The 16,671-nt window shown below is 40.3% G+C and overlaps 1 protein-coding gene across 1 annotated transcript in view; it reads left to right on the top strand.

Annotated features, from left to right (window-relative positions):
- Window positions 1–8,138: 8,138 nt before the first annotated feature.
- Window positions 8,139–16,671, top strand: part of cpne5b (copine Vb) — a 120,017-nt gene continuing 111,484 nt past the window's right edge. Inside the window, exon 1 of the mRNA XM_017496467.3 lies at window positions 8,139–8,505. Coding sequence (XP_017351956.1) covers window positions 8,396–8,505 — 110 coding nt within the window. The 5' untranslated portion in view covers window positions 8,139–8,395. The remainder of the gene's footprint in view (window positions 8,506–16,671) is intronic.

Below are 16,671 nucleotides of genomic sequence, written 5' to 3'. Positions count from 1 at the left end.
GGAGATAACGAGTATATTGTGTTAGGGCTGTGGGGAAGATGGGAGTTTTATGAGCAGGAGAACTGCTGTGGCCAGGGCTCATTTGGTTGCTGGCAGGGGAGCATGAATCTCTGGGTACTCACCAAGCTCTCTTTCTCTACTTGACAGAACTCACCAGAGAGTCAGAAAGAAAGAAAACAGGCAGATAGGAGTGAGGTATATCTGTACTAATGAGCAGAGGATTAGAAGGAGACGGATATAGACATCATTTTAAAATAGGAGGCATAGACAGGAGCAATGGAGACGACACCTAGCTTAGAGCGAAAGGAAGGGATGGATGGGTTGATGAAGCAGAAGAGTGAGTGATGAAGAGGCAGCTTGTTCCAAGGCACTATCTCTGTCTCCTGCCGAACTGGAGCAGGTCCATGGAGCGAAGCTGTGAGTCCTGCTAACGCTTTGATTGACACAGCAGGCAGGGATCTGGAGCGAGGAAGAGTCTGACTTGCTGGAGTTCACAGGAGGCTTTAATGCCAGCTGTCATTAAGACCTCATCAAACATCTCCTGCATCCATCACTCGGTTCAGTTGGGGACACAGTGCAAACACACAGTCCATCTGCAGCCAAGAGCTAAAGAATCCCATTTGTTTTATGACTATTCTGCATTCATCGCCTACAGGTTCAGCTAAGCTTTCTGTCAACAGTTTGTATTTGTTAAAGACATGGCTGCATTTTGCCTTTCCTTTACCATTTAACTTTCAAATTTTCTTAAAGCACTACAGGGTGTCCCAAAAGTCTCCATACACAGGCGAATGTGTACGCCTGTAGCTTGTCGGTTGTGCATTCGTCAGTGGATTTTTGTGGACATCGACGTCTCTGTTGGGCCGGAACACTTCCAGTCTTATTGAATTTGTTAATAAGTTTGGCAACAGTGTCGAGTGATGTGCTTGCCATGTTTCCTGTTAAAGTCCGACACAACCTTCCGACAGCTTCCCAATCCAGCCATGAGAATGATTTCAATATGTTCTTCTTAAAGTTTATCTGAATATATATATATATATATATATATATATATATATATATATATATATATATATATATATATATATATATATATATATATATAATTTATCTAACTTCAGCTAGTAGAATGTAATTCATCTAAGTCGCCATTGGCTCAAAATCCCCCTCGATGTCTACAGGGTTATAGTACACAGTCTCTTGGCAAATTGGCTGAACCTCAGTCTACAAGAGCTATAAATCCCAGGTGTGTATAAAGAGCATCTTGCCAAAGTTGCTACATCTGGTAATAGAAATTTTGCTTCAGACCACACTGTTTTTTTTGGAGAAGATGGCCTCATACAGCATTACTTTTTGCCCCATGATTTCTTTTTTGAATCTTCATTCAGTATTTCTGAGCACAAATCCTCATCTGAAGCATCATTTATTGTAAATGAACTGATTAATCGATAGCACTGATTGAAAAATTTGTGTCGATGACATTTAAGGTTATACAAAGGAAAGGTTTTTTTAAGGTTTAGTGGAAAACATTGTTTTCTACTGTTTCCTTTTATCTATCTACTAACAAAATCCGGCTCACCTACTGCATCTACATCTCTAGCAGTATAATTCCTATGTTCCACAGTAACCGTGTAAAAACGCGAGGTGGCTTTGGGACAATCATTATGTTCGTATCGTAAGGGTCTAACTCTTCATTCATCACCTTGATGGAACCTTATAATTCTCAAGTTATTGTGTAAAAAAGCCTATAGTATAATGCCGAAAGAGAAATCGATTTATTTGTAACATTCTTTAGTCAGCAAATGTTTCTTTTAAAATAATCGATCACAGGTGTAAGATGTGTTAAATATTTAGCTGATAACATTTCATTCATTCGTATGCATTGTTTATTTATGTAGAGGAATTACAAAATATTTTACTGTATGACATTCACATGTTTTATGTGAATAAATGGGTGAATGTAATTAATGAGGGAATTTGCCAAGGTTCTGAGCATGAATGATCAAGAGCTCACTTTATCAAAAAATAACCCCTGAAAATGGTATATTCAGTAGACAGAGCAGAAAAATTCAACAATATATGTTTCCTTTGAGTTCAAATAGGTAAAAGCAGATATCAAATACAAAGGCAAAGTAAGGCAATACAAACTTTCTAAACCACTCTGAAAATGTTGGAAAAATTGTCTTATTCAAATATGATATATTTACCATGTTAGCTATTCTTTATAAATTTATATAGTTATTCGTTTAGTATGTGTTGTATGCCAAAAAAATATATTGTTCAATAATAGTAGATCTGCAATAAACCAGGTTATGGAATTTATTGCCCGTGTACATGCTATTGGAGATACAGAGCTGGCAGAATAGAGCTAATATTGTTATATCAGGTGAACAAAGTTCAAAATTTGCTGATTTAAATCAGTAAGCAGGTGAATGGTTATAAGACGTAGCTTGCATAATATAAGCTCAAAGTTTATTCTGAAATATAATTGACTATAGTACAAAGAGATCTTGCAGTTTGTAGCTGTGGGCCAAATCCCATTCGTCCGTGCTTGTGAAAAATCTTCAAATGAAGTCAGTCTCGAGCCAGTGCATTGTGCTATAGTTCCTGTGAGCTTCACCCAACATATGAGAGGTATTTGCATTCACACTTTCCTCTAGACAAAAGATCATTCACTGTGGAGAATGAAGTGGAACATCCACTGCTCTGAGGAAACCATACCTGGTTTGCTGGTGCACAGCCAACAAGCGTGGCACCTATTTTCCCTGGAGAGAATAAACTGACTTCTGAAATGCTCTTGAGACAAGTCCTCATGTTTGGAGTTCGCTCTCTTCTTGTACTCCCATTAGACCAAACGTAATGAAAACGCCCAAATGGCTCTTAATTCGTTTTCTTCATTTTCTTCTTCTTTTTAGCTGATTCTTTGTTCTCCTCAGGGCTGGGTGTCTGATTCTTCCAGTTCAGACAATTGTAGGAAACGATAGCACTGATCAGATACGTAGCCATACCCGTGTACCCACCTATCACTAAACACAGCGGCTGTATTAGCACAAACAGACAGAAAACGTTGACTGATGCACTATCAGGCAGCTCCACACGGTCTTCCTTCGTCGCTTGCAGAACACCAAAGAAATAAATCAGCGCCACAGCGGGGTAAAAGGCCAGCTCTACCATGCTTCTTGCCTTAATCCTTCAATCCTCGCACAGACACAAACGATTTAAATGCAGAGAGAAATCTTTGCGTATAACTGTGCACGTCGTCTGCACAGTCCCAGTGAATACCAAGAACTCCTCACAGGAGGATCAGTAAAAATTGTGACCTTTAATCTGCAATCGAAATAAAGCATTAGCCTCCTGCAGCTTTATCACGTGTCATGCATGTTGGAAATACTCCAGAGAGTGCAAGTTCCATTCTCAGTTTCAGGTGGTCCTCTGAGGGTGACCTTTACTCTCTAAAGGAACTGAAGTAAAGCAAACAGCCACCTGCAGAGCTGCTGTGTAACATCTAATATATCTAAAAGGTGGCAGCTTGACAGTCCATGATCCCACAGAGAACCTGGATTCATCTAGTATGCTGTGCAAGAGTGAGATTAGTACTCATGAACTGGATCCTTTTGAAACCTTTCCCCACCATTTTAGCTCCTGTCGTTAAAAAATATAAAATACAATAAATAAAATAAATAAATAAAGGCTGGGGGAAAGAAAACGAACTCCCTGTGAATTTTCAAAACATCATTTATTCATGGTTTACCTGGCAAGCGGGTTCACTGGGATGGTGGTTTGTGACTGTTTGAACACCTGCAAACTCTGGTGTGCTGTTTTCTCTGTTAGATTGCTATCTTGGCTCACCATGGTGATGAACGGTAATACAATGCTGGTGATGACACACACACACAGAAATGCCAGGCAGGATATGACAGATCTGCTTTGACTCCACCAACCCTTTCTCTCATTAATCAACTTATCACATTTTTTTTGTGACGGTCTTTATTTGGTCCTTACCCCCTTCAATTTACTACCCTTAATTGCATCCAGAATGGGGATATTTTTGGGCCCCTTTGACGCAATGCGGAAGAAATACAGTAATTAAAGCGCCACAATCACAGGGAATGGTAGCTTTTGGCTGATGCGTTGGGAAAAACATCACTTTCCCACCCCTCCATCTTTGTTCCTTGTGACAATTCACGTCCCACAGGCGGCAAGCTGTGATCATACCAGAGATCAGACTTACTTTGATATGCATCACATTTTGGAGTTTTGTGAATAATAAGAGTTAGGCATGAATAGGTCTCGGTTGGCAGTGATGGTTGAATAAGGCTTGCTTCCCATAGTGCTTCTAAATTGCCAGCACCACATGGTGCACAATTAGACTTAAAGGTCTCTCTTCCTCTACTTGTCCCTCCTCCTATTCCTCCTCCAAGCCACAGGCCATGCCAGCCTTTCATCAAAGGCACATCTGCACATCCTTGTGACGTCCACCCACCAACCCTCTATCCAGCTGCCCACTTGCTCCAGCGTGGCCTTTCAAATCAAGCCTCGCTCTGATGGGATGGAGGGGGCGAATAGGGTCTGAGGCATAACTAGCAAGACCGGGTTATGTCAATGTTCATAGATCTTCGTAGTGCCTGTGTGCCTCCCTCAAGGATCCAAGCCTGGATATTCATCTAAAATCAGAATCAGGGGTTGAAAGCAATCACGCTGCTTTTAATGGCTTGCTGTTGCTTGGGGAATTAAGATATTGTGGAAGAAACAGCAGTGACATGTGGCATTCTTACTTGTTCAGATCACCGGAAACAATTCTCAGCAAGCCCTAATGGATCTATTAGTAACTGATGCATGACATAATTGATGGGTAATTATCTTTAATTAACCTAAATATTTGGATTAGTCTCTTGAAACTTGGTTCTTTATGAATTCTAAAACTAATCAAATAAAACAACATTGTGAGAAGACAAAAGGGGTTTACTGAATGAAACGTAATTAATTAATGGCGAAAATAAGAAATAAGAAAACCACCTTCACATGAAAACGAGAGAAAACTGTACTGAATTCAGTCTAACATTTTGCAAAAGGAAATGTGTTTTTTCTTTATGTTACGGTTCAACAATCAAACCGCTAATCAAAGGGTACACTGTTAACTGTTATTGAATGAATACTGTATATCCATGACTCATGCAAGGAGCTGAAAATCATGGCCTTTCTGTATATTTACTAGTGATGTGTCCTTCATGAAGCATTCCTTCTTTTTTGTGAGATTTATGAGCACTACAGTATGTCGAGAGTAATAGCTTAATAATTACTAGTGAGCAGAGGATTGAGATCAGATCACCGGGCTGCCAGAGAACCATAGTTGTGGTTTAGGCTCAGAAAACCTCAACTGCTTGGAGTGTAAGTCACTTAAAAATGTCAGGGGAAAAAAAATAGTTATTCATCTTCATATCCTGGTCAGGGTTGTGGTGGATCTAGTGTCTATACTGGGAACACTGGGTTTGAGGTGTGAATGCAAAATGGATGAGACCATGCACACACACATTCACACACTCAATCACACCTAGGCTAAACCACCTACTGGCATATTTTTGGGAGGGTGGGAGGAAAGCCATGTGGACATGGAAAGAAGATGCACAGCATGATACCATTCATCAGCCAGATGAATGTACAGTAAATGCTGAAATCTAATTTAACAATTGCCATAATATCTACAGGTAAATTCTATTTTTTTTATGTCTGAGACCTTCAGCCATGCAAAATGTAGGCCTATTTCATTCACTTTTGTCTCAAGTCAAGATTGGAATCTCTACTATTACTGTTGCAATGCAATTCATGATCCATGTGTGATCCATTTTTGAAACTTTTGTTTGACTGTCCATATTCACAAACGGCCACATTTTTGGTCAGTAGACCATTGCAAATTTTTCCACCTTAGTCCCCAGTTGAAAATGAACAGGAACAGCTGTATAGCTCTGTGTATATCTGCTCTTTCTATTCTAAAAACTGCAGGAGCTTTTCTTTCTTTGTTTTTGTGTCTGATACCCAGATTTTGTTTTCTTGCAGGAAGGCGAGATGGCATAATTGCGTTACGACTCCTGCATCAAAACACGATTAGCCACGTTTAAATGATAAATCTTGGTGCGGGGCAGACTGAACCATTTGCACCTTTGAGAAAGGGGTGCCAAGGTCTAGAGGAAATCCAATAAATATATGGCTGGAAAGTTTAGACCTTCAGCCTACCGATTATTTGTTGTCTGAATGTAATCATGTGTACGTTTCAAATGATGGACTAGATGAATCACTCTGCGTAGATGTTTATATAGAGAGACTATTATTGCTTCCCTCTGCTCCAAGCGTCATGGAAGTGAGAGAAATTTCTGATAGTGAATTCTCTTTTTCAGAGCCTTAAGCGATTTGAGGAGCTGTCCACAGCTGGAGTGCTGAAATATAGTGAGCTGAAAGCTACAACATTCCCCATTCAAACAACATATTTTTTTTCCCCTTTAGTGCGTTTCTGTACTCATGTATCTTATTCCCTCATGTTTTCCTATTTCTACATATGATATCCATAACAGTAAAACGGAACCATTAAGGGTTCTTCAGATGTCCCTCATAAGCTAAAAGTCTATAATTATTTAATGAAACCTTAAATAACCTTTGCAGAACTCCTCCCTGCCAAAAGTGTACTCTAGCTGTTGTTATTGATTTCCTTCATCGTACATGATGAAAAATGCTTTTATCAAAAAAAAGTTGAAGAACAATATTTATCTACAGCAGGGGAGTTTAACAAAAATTTGTGAAGCTTCAGTTACATAAAGTTCCTCACATACTAAGCTCCAGATAAGCAGCTAACAAGTGGGAATGGCAACAACAGTAATCTTTGAATGGTTAACCATTAGTGATTAGTTCATGGCTGTAAATAAGACGAGACTTTGAAGTGGTTATGTTTTGTTTCCATTTTTAACAAAAGGTACTTTTGACCACTTTTAACTAGCGGTGTAAACTCTGAACAAATGAGGCATCTGTTTTGGACTTGAACTGGAGAATGATTGCATGCTTCTCTGTCCAGTCTTATTAATAAGCTTGAGTCTCTGAACTAGGGCCAGTGTTTTTTTTTTTTTTTAATCAATGATCAGTTCTGCAACAGTATCCCCCCCCCCCCCCCCCCCCCCCCGTGTTTGCTTCAGTCTCGGATCTAAAGGTAGCAAACTGCATTTTTCCTTTTCTTGTTAATGGGGTGGTACGAACAAGGGTACATCAGTACATTTAAGTATGTATCTTTAACCTGGAAAGGTTTTTAAAAAATAATAATAATTAAAAAATAATAATAAGGTACATACATATTTGGACCTGTACTGGTACCAGCGTTTTAAAAGACATACGTCCATATTACATGTACAAAACATTTACCCTTGGAGGTACCGGCCTAGAGAGAAGGAAAGGTACAGTTTGGTCCATTATTTCTGAGAGCGCTCAGTCCGCTATTTATAAATACTTTGTTGGGTTTGACAGAACGTCCCCTGATCTAAAACAGATGAAAAGTGAAAGACTTCTGAACGTCCAGTGTGCACCAGTGAAGACAGGCTGGCATTCTGCTTCTTTAGGCGTCAAGGCTAAATGTAAGGGAAATACTGACTAGAACCACATGTTAGCCCCACTTTAACATGTAAATCGAATCAGCAAGGCTAGAGTACACAAGGGTTTTCACTGCAGAGAACGCAGAGGAGTGGCACCACCTAACTGTTTTCATAAAATCATAATGCAGAATGAATGGACTCATTAATTGCATGCATGTATTATAGTATTCTAGGATTTAGAGTTGTTTAATAACCCCTAATACTGAAGGGATTTGGTGAAAATATCTAAAACGCTCCAAATGATGCAAATCAATATGAGCTAGATAAAAGTCTCACTGAGTCTGCGTAAGAGTATGAGACACGACTTAAGGTCAGAGCGGTGATAATTAGGCAGTGAATTCAACACTGCGGACATTGTTTTCATCGCGCACCTCTGCGATGAAGCGAGCTGATTAGGAAGAGAGAGCGCTCGCGGAGAAAAAGTGGGTGGAGCGCGCTGCCGCCTCTTTGCGCCGTGTGGACGGCGCGCGCGCGCGCAGTGTTTCCGCGCCCACGTGCGGCACCAAACGCCCAGAAAAGGTCCGCGCGCGCTGCTCCGCTCCGCTGAGCCGCTGTTCACCGCACCCCGCTGTTCCCCTCCCACAGCCACACGCCCCACTCTTCACCCCTCTTCTTTCAAAACAACTTCTCTCAGAACAGTTATCAGTGTCAGAGGACTTCCTTCACCAGGGTCCCCCGGTTTCCCGAGTTCCCGTTAAATCCGGTCGGAACCGAAAGGGGTTCCGTGTTATCAGTGCTTCTTGGCTTGTGCCGGGCCACGCGTTTTACTCATGGAGGGAGACGTTATGGACAAGCTGGACGACATGGCCTCGGTGTACGAGTTCGACCCGTTTACAGGCAACATTCCCGCGACCAAAGTGGAGATCACCGTCTCGTGCAGGTAAGAAGTGTCCGCGTGGAGGAACGCGCGTGCACTAAACATTCCCTTTGTAATAAATAAATAAATAAATAAAATCTAAACAAAACATAGGTTATTTTGCACGCAAGTGTAATCATTCCGCTTGTGCGCTGTTTAAGCGAAAGTTGGTTAAAGTAATGCTTTTAAAAAACAACAACAACATTATTACTGTCCCATTGTATTTCCCCGTTGTTCCAGTGCACATGGTTTAGTGTTCATGAACATTATTGAATATTTATTAAATGCATGCTATCCCTCGCACGCCGGTTAATGCAGCTCTCGATTTCTGTATTTCGGATGAGGATACCCCTCTGGTCAGGTATTGGTTATGGTCATGGGTGGGGATGGATGGCCGCATTCCACTAACGTTTAAATGAATTATACATGACACTAGTGTGCTGTTAGAAGCCGTGCTGCTGCGTGTGTGTACTGTATAAAACCTTCACATAACTCTTATAACTCCTGTCAACTGCTGCAGTTTTCATAGAAGTTTTGATAGATTTCCGTTTCTGCATCCGCGTCTTCAGGTACTGTTTGCACAACAGATCATTCTCATCATTTGATATTTACTTTTACCACCCACTGGAGAGGAATGGCTATTAACCTTTATGCAGGCATAGATTTGTGTGTATTATGCAGCCTCCGTGTCAGATTTCCCTTCCTTTCTTTATTTCCTTTCCTTTCCTTTCTTACACTCCTTTCCTTTCCTTTCCTTAGTCTAACCTATCATATCGTATCATTTTGTATGCTTTCCTTTCCTTTCTTTCATTCGTTTCCTTTCTTTCATTCGTTTCCTTTCCTTTCCTTTTCTTCATTTCTTTCCTTTCCTTTCTTTTGTTCCTTTCCTTTCCTTTCCTTTCCTTTCATATCTTTCCTTTCCTTTCTTTTGTTCCTTTCCTTCCCTTTCTTTCATTCCTTTCCTTTCCTTTCTTTCATTCCTTTCCTTTCCTTTCTTTCATTCCTTTCCTTTCCTTTCTTTTGTTCCTTTCCTTCCCTTTCCTTTCCTTTCGTTCATACCTTTCCTTTCCATTATTTCCTTTCCATAGTCTAACCTATCATATTGTATCATTTTGTATGTTTTCCTTTCCTTTCTCTTTCTTTATTTCCTTTCATTTCTTTCCTTTCCCTTCCCCCACCCTTTCTATTCCCATCCTATACTTTTCTGTCCTATTTTATCCCTGTCCTATCCTCACTTCTGCTCGGAGATCGTGAACACCCACGCTGAGCTGTTAAGAGAAAATCTCAGCTGTATACACTGAGGGTTTACAAACATGTTATTTTAATAGCCTATTACTTATTCATATTAAGACTGAATGAGGGTTTGTTGGTCCTTGTACAACTGATTTTGGGTTTGTGTGACACTTGTTATTGGAGGAAAAAACCCTGTACATTTGAAATGAACACTGCCATTACTCCACAAGGAGTGGCGCGATTGCTGGATGATTCACACACTTTCTATGAAGTGCATCGATGCTCTATCTTTTATTCATTAGTATTCTATCAGAATCGGATCCACTCAGTCTTGGTAATGTGCGCACGCCTTTGTGAAAAAAAACATTTAATTAATTTATGTATCAGCGTATAGCAGAATAGTATTATTGCAGCTTTTTTCCAACTTGCCGTTATTAATGAGAATTTCATTAGAGTAGTTTTTAACAGTCTGTCCTTGTCGTCATTGGCATTTTCATAATAATCGGTGCTGTTTTGGAGCTTCCCACCCACAGCTCTGATTAGCCAAGGGCAAGTCCCACTCTGTTACTCATTTGCTCGAGCTTCTGTCCCTCCAAAAATCATACCAGGAGTAAACAACTTGCAGAAGTAAAGCAAAACTCCAGAAGTCCTGGAGATTATACCATGGTGATGGACTCACTGGTTAACTCTAAGTAATCCATATTTAAAGACGTCCTGTGCTGTACAGCTTTGGGCACTCAGTGCTTCCCAAATCTCATTATCATAGGTGTGGTTCTAGGAATTTAGCTGCTCGAACACACTCAGAGACCAGCTGCGTATACATTATTGATGACATCACCTGCTGGGAGTCACCACTCCTGACACTCGTCCGTGCCGCAGTAACACCCTGCTGTGAGTGACTGGTGCAGAACTTCAGTTTAAATTACTGTTCATACTCTTCACACTGCACATGCTTGTAGTGTGCACTCTTACCACGAGTTTCATTAGTGAAGTCTACTGGTCCTGTGGATGATTAGTTTTTATTTTCTTCAGGCTGAAATCATGTACAGATAATGCAGACGAGGATGAGGATGCTCAGATTCTCACTTCTCTTTATTATTGATCTTTAATCAATACGTGGCCATGCAGACCCGCCGGAACGAATTGCGACCCACGTCGAGGGAAACATTCACGAATCACAATAGCAATGCATAATAAGTATGCTGTGCATTGGCAGAACTCCAGTTCTCGCTCATTATTCAAATCTCTCGACCCTTTTATAATAGCAACCATCTATTCTCTTTGTGAGCCTACCATTAAAATGTCTTCCACTGGAACAGTAGAACTATTTCTGCAGATAACACATGCTCATTATAGCAGATCCCATAAATATAGGTCAACCCTGGTGCTTTATGGGTACTATTAGACCCATATGGGCTGGTAAATATTTATTTGTGATATCAGAATCTGCATGTAAATGCATTGGCCACTTTAGTAAGAACAGCTGAGCAGCTGCTTGTAGTTCAGCCATGACAACTCTCGGAGTGAAACTGTGAGCTTTTATAGATGGGGATGGAGTGTGAATAGGTTTGGTCTGACGGACTAGGTCTGCTGCTGCTGAGTGAGTATGAATACTTGCTCTGATAGACACGGACAGACATAGAAAAGAAGAGAAGATTGCTGCTGCTGCAAAGGGTATGGAAAGAGGAGCCCCCCCCCAACCCCCCTTCACGCAGATCTAGATGATGGTGCTGGGGAGGATGCGAAATTTATTAGTGCCGTAGGCCGTAGGTGGTGAATTGGTTGGGATTATAACGGGTTACGTGGGCAGAGAAGCATGGCTGATAGGATGTTGCGCGCTGTCATGGTTGAACTGGGCATTTATCCAACCAGCCAATCATGTAGCAGCAGTGTAACGCATTAAAACGTACAGATGACGATCAAAAGCTTTTCACTATCAAACGTCAGAATGGGTGGAAACAAAATGATCTCAGTGACTTTGACCATGGCATGGTTGTTGGTCCCAGACAAAAGGCTGATCTCCTTCGGTTCTCAGAGGTTACACAGAATGGTACAAAAAACAAAAAACATCCAGTGAGTGGCATTCTGTGGGTGGAAATGTCTTGCTAATGAGAGAAGTCAGAGGAGAAAGACCAGACTGCTTTGAGCTGATAACTCAAATAACCACTCCTTGCAGCTGTGTTGAGCAGAAAATGCACAACATGATGAACCTGGAGGCGGATGGACTAGGAGAGCACATCGGGTTCCACTCCTGTTAGCCAAGAACAAGAACCTGAGCCAACAGAGGGCACTGAAACTGGATGGTTCAGAGAGCCTTTGTCGTGCATTCTGAAACGTTGTGCATTCTGAGATGCTTTTCTGTGTACCATGCTTGAAAGAGAGGTTGATAATTGCATGAATGAGCACGTGTGGATTTTACATGTATGCACACTCATATTTATTTGCCATGGAAACAGGAAATGCTCAAAGGCAACAACAGACTTGCAGGGGCCTGAAAGCACTAAAAAAAAAATAAACACTTTCAAGAATGACAATTTATTTGCATTTATTTTATGCACAGTTCTGTAGGGGTGCCAATGATTTTGTCACATATGTATAAAGGGTGAAATGCACTTACTAAAAAAGAAGTTATGAGAATGATTCTTGTTGGAGGAAATATAGGTACGTCCTTAGAAAATTCCGAACCACTAAGGGTTCTTTGGTTTTCCCTCTTGGAGAACCTTTAAAGCTGAGTCACCAACCCTGTTCCTGGAGATCTACCTTCCTGAAGTCTTTAGCTCCAACCATAACCTTGCCCACCTGACCATCTAATCAGTGCCTTAAGAAGTACTTGATCAACTATAAAACAGGTGTGTTAGATATTAATTGGAGATGAAACCTGCAGGAAGGTAGATCTCAAGGAAGAGGGTTGGTGACTAATGCTTTAAAGGTTTCTAGAACAAAGAACCCTAGAACCCAAAGAACCCTAGAACAAAGTAGAACTCTGTAAGAAATGTTAAGAATTCCTGATAATCCAAAGAGCCTTTCTTTCCAGGAATGTAGTATCTCTAATTATTTGAGTGGAAAATTAAATTCATTGTGTGTAAAGTTTATTTTGCCAGTACATTTGAGGGGTGCCAATTATTTTTGAATTGACTTCACAACTGACTGTTTCTGGAAATCCACCACGTGGTTATCTGTCCAAAAACAAGTTATTTGAATTATTTTTTTTCCATTTTGAAGGAAAAGTAATCACGGTATTCTTAGTCAGATGGAAATGTGGCCATAAAATTTGGTTTCATATTCATGCAATATGCTGCAACAGTGTCTTTCTGTCAAGATCCTTCCAGATCTTCTGCTTCACGTGGCACGATTTTGTCCTTCATTAAGCTCCTGAAGAGAAAACAGCTCCTGGAGCCATATCATGTATATTCACATCCCTAAATATATATCAGCAATTATTCTAGCCATGCTTCACTTCATACCATCTCTTTTCGTAGAACACATCGTCAGCTCGTTTTTCATATGAAACGTGCTGCTGTACGTTCTCGTTCCTGTTCCTGTTATCTAGGTCATAACAAGGGTTCATATTATTTATGCTGTTTTAGAGAAGTTAACATTCTCTTTCATGTGTTTAATGGTGATCGGGCGTTCCTCCATTTTCAGGTCTGTAATTAGTCCCGGCACCTTAAGCGCTCTTCCTTTCACATCTTCCTTTTCATGCTTCATAAGAGCGCTATGATCTCTTCTGTCTTGCCGAGCATGTACTGCTTGCGCATGCGGTTGTTAAATAATGCAAGAATCACGTACAAACCTGATAGGTGTTTCTCTGAAACACTGTCGGTAAGGTGTGTACTAGCGCACCGTGTTCTTGCTTACAAGTCTAAACTGTTCTGAATTCATTCTGATGACGAATACAGGTGGATTTTTCTGCTACATCCTCTAAATAGCCCCCCTTAAAAAAAGAGAAAGAAACAAAGAACGAATGTAAGAAAGAATAAAAAAATACATGAAAAATAATAGGAGGAATGAAATAAAATAAATGTTCAAAAATAATACATCATGTAGATGAAACAAGAAAAACAAAAACAAACAAGCAAATAGTCATTGTAGAAGAGATTTTTTTTGTCGCAGTTTGAACTGCTATCTCAGGAAGAAAGAAAGAAACCCTGCAAAAACTAAAACAAAAATAAACAAACAAATGCACAAACAAACTAATAGCAAACAAAGAAAGTCAATGTAGGATATATATTGTTTTGTGTCCCACTATCAAAGAAAAACATAAAAAAAACCCAAACAAACAGGGTCAGTCAATGTAGGAGAGATTTTTGATTTTTGTCCCATTCTGATTGGCTGTGTAAGGAAGGAAGGAAAGAAGGAAGGAATGAAGGAAGGAAGGAAGGAAAGAATGAATGAATGAAGGAAGGAAGGAAGGAATGAATGAATGAAGGAATGAATGAAGGAAGGAATGAATGAATGAAGGAATGAATGAAGGAAGGAATGAAGGGAGGAATGAATGAATGAAGCAATTAAGGAAGGAATGAATGAAGGAATGAAGGAAGGGAGGAATGAAGGAATGAAGGAAGGAATGAAGGGACAAATGAATGAATGAAAGAATTAAGGAAGGAATGAATGAAGGAAGGGAGGAATGAAGGAAGGAATGAAGGAATGAAGGGACAAATGAATGAATGAAAGAATTAAGGAAGGAATGAATGAAGGAAGGGAGGAATGAAGGAAGGAATGAAGGAAGGGACAAATGAATGAATGAAGGAATTAAGGAAGGAATGAATGAAGGAATGAATGAAGGAATGAATGAAGGCATGAATGAAGGAAGAAATGAAGGAAGGAAGGAATGAATGAGGGAAGGAATGAAGGAATGAAGGAAGGGAGGAAGGAATGGAAGAAGGAATGAAGGAAGGGCGGAATGAATGAATGAAGGAATTAAGGAAGGAAAGAATGAAGGAATGAATGAATGAATTAAGGAAGGAAGGAAGGAAGGAAGGAAGGAATGAATGAATGAAGGAAGGAATGAAGGGAGGAATGAATGAATGAAGCAATTAAGGAAGGAATGAATGAAGGAATGAACGAAGGAAGGAATGAAGGGAGGAATGAATGAATGAAGCAATTAAGGAAGGAATGAATGAAGGAAGGAATGAAGGAAGGGAGGAATGAATGAAGGAAGGAATGAAGGAAGGAATGAAGGAAGGGACAAATGAATGAATGAAGGAATTAAGGAAGGAATGAATGAAGGAATGAAGGAAAGCATGAATGAAGGAAGAAATGAAGGAAGGAAGGAATGAATGAGGGAAGGAAGGAATGAAGGAAGGAATGAAGGAAGGGACAAATGAATGAATGAAGGAATGAAAGAAGGCATGAATGAAGGAATTAAGGAAGGAATGAATGAAGGAAGAAATGAACAATCAAACCCGAACAAGTATAGGAGAGTTAGTAAAGAGTGATTGTTTTGTGTTTCATTCTGATTGTGACAGAAAGAAAGAAAGCAAGAAAGAAAGAAAGACAAACCAAACTGCAAAACGCACTTCAATGCACTTCTCCGCACGTGATTCAGTCGTCTCTCTGCGGGCGTTTCAGTGTGATGTCAGAGGCGGTGAGACGGAAAATCACGAGTGAGCCTTCGAGCTTGTAGTAGCAGTAAACAGAAGCCCTGCTGTAAAATACCACAGCACACCATGAGAGCGCATTCACCAACCCTAATTCCCTTCTCTCCTCAAGCCTTCACAGAACACGAGAATGAACTGTTTATTAATATGTAATTACGTTTCGGAGCAGTTACCACTTCCCCTGGTTAAAATCCATCTCACTTTGAGAAAGCATCAAAACTGTGGCGTTTTAAAAAAAAGCCCTCGCCTGGTTCTGACTTGTTAACCTACAGAGGAGGGAAGAAGACAACAGTGGGATTAGGGATCAAGAGAAAAGCAGATTAAGGAGGTGTAGTGTTCTAGGATTCTCAGCATGTTGTTTGCAGCAGGGATGTGAACTCCTGATCTTTTTATCGGTAGCTGTGCTGTGATGCTCTCAGAGGGTCAAATAAAGATTACACAATCATAGCAACAGCGGGGAGAAGTATTTATCTGAGAAATAATGCTGAATTTCTGTACACCTAGAAAAGTTTATTTTAATACTGTCTACCACTTCTTTAGTGGCTTGGCATGTTCAGTCTCTCGGTGTACCTGTACTATTCTAGCCTCATGGTGTCTGTGAGGTTTTTTTTATTCTCTCCTGTTAAAATGCCTCTCCACAGGTTGCTATGAAAAGCAGGGAATATGAGTGTGGTGCAGGTGAGGAAGCAGGAGGCTTTTCTGCTGCATTGCATTTCATGGCACCTTTCTCTTTACCAAAGTGCTCTTGTGTGGTGAGTGTCTTTGAGTGCTGTGGACGACACGGCTCTGTTCATAACCCCTGCTAGTCCCCCTTATCCTTCTCTCCCACCTGGGTGCTGTCCACTACTTCTGCTCCTGTTCCTGTTGACCTGCACTCACTTCCTGTGGAATACGCCACTGAGAGCGCAGCTTTTAATCTGACATGTCTGTCGGTCGCCATACACAGAAAGAGAGAGAGAGAGAGAGATTGTTTTGTGTCCCACAACGTTTGGCTGTCTGAGAAAGAAAGAAATAAAATAGGAAAGAACGAAAGTATAAGAGAGATCCTTTTGTGTCAGAAAAAGAAAGAAGGTAGAAACAATCAAACAAACAAATACATAAACACAGTATAGCAGAGATTGTTTTGTGTCCCATTCTGATTGTCTGTCAAAGAAAGAAAGAAAGAAAGAAATATAGAAAGAAAGAAACAAGCAAACAAACATACAAAACCCCCACCCAAACCAAAAACAACAACAAAACAAAGTCAATGAAGAATAAAGTAAGAAAGAAGAAAGAAAGAAAGACAGTACGTATATGAGAGATTCTTTTTGTGTCAGAAAAAGGAAGAAGGTAGAAACAAACAAATTAATAATCACAA

The sequence above is a fragment of the Ictalurus punctatus genome, chromosome 21 (genome assembly GCF_001660625.3).
Source record: "Ictalurus punctatus breed USDA103 chromosome 21, Coco_2.0, whole genome shotgun sequence".
Classification (NCBI taxonomy): Eukaryota; Metazoa; Chordata; class Actinopteri; order Siluriformes; family Ictaluridae; genus Ictalurus; species Ictalurus punctatus.
The sequence above is the reverse complement of the archived record's forward strand: the minus strand, read 5'-3'. Positions and strand labels throughout refer to the sequence as shown.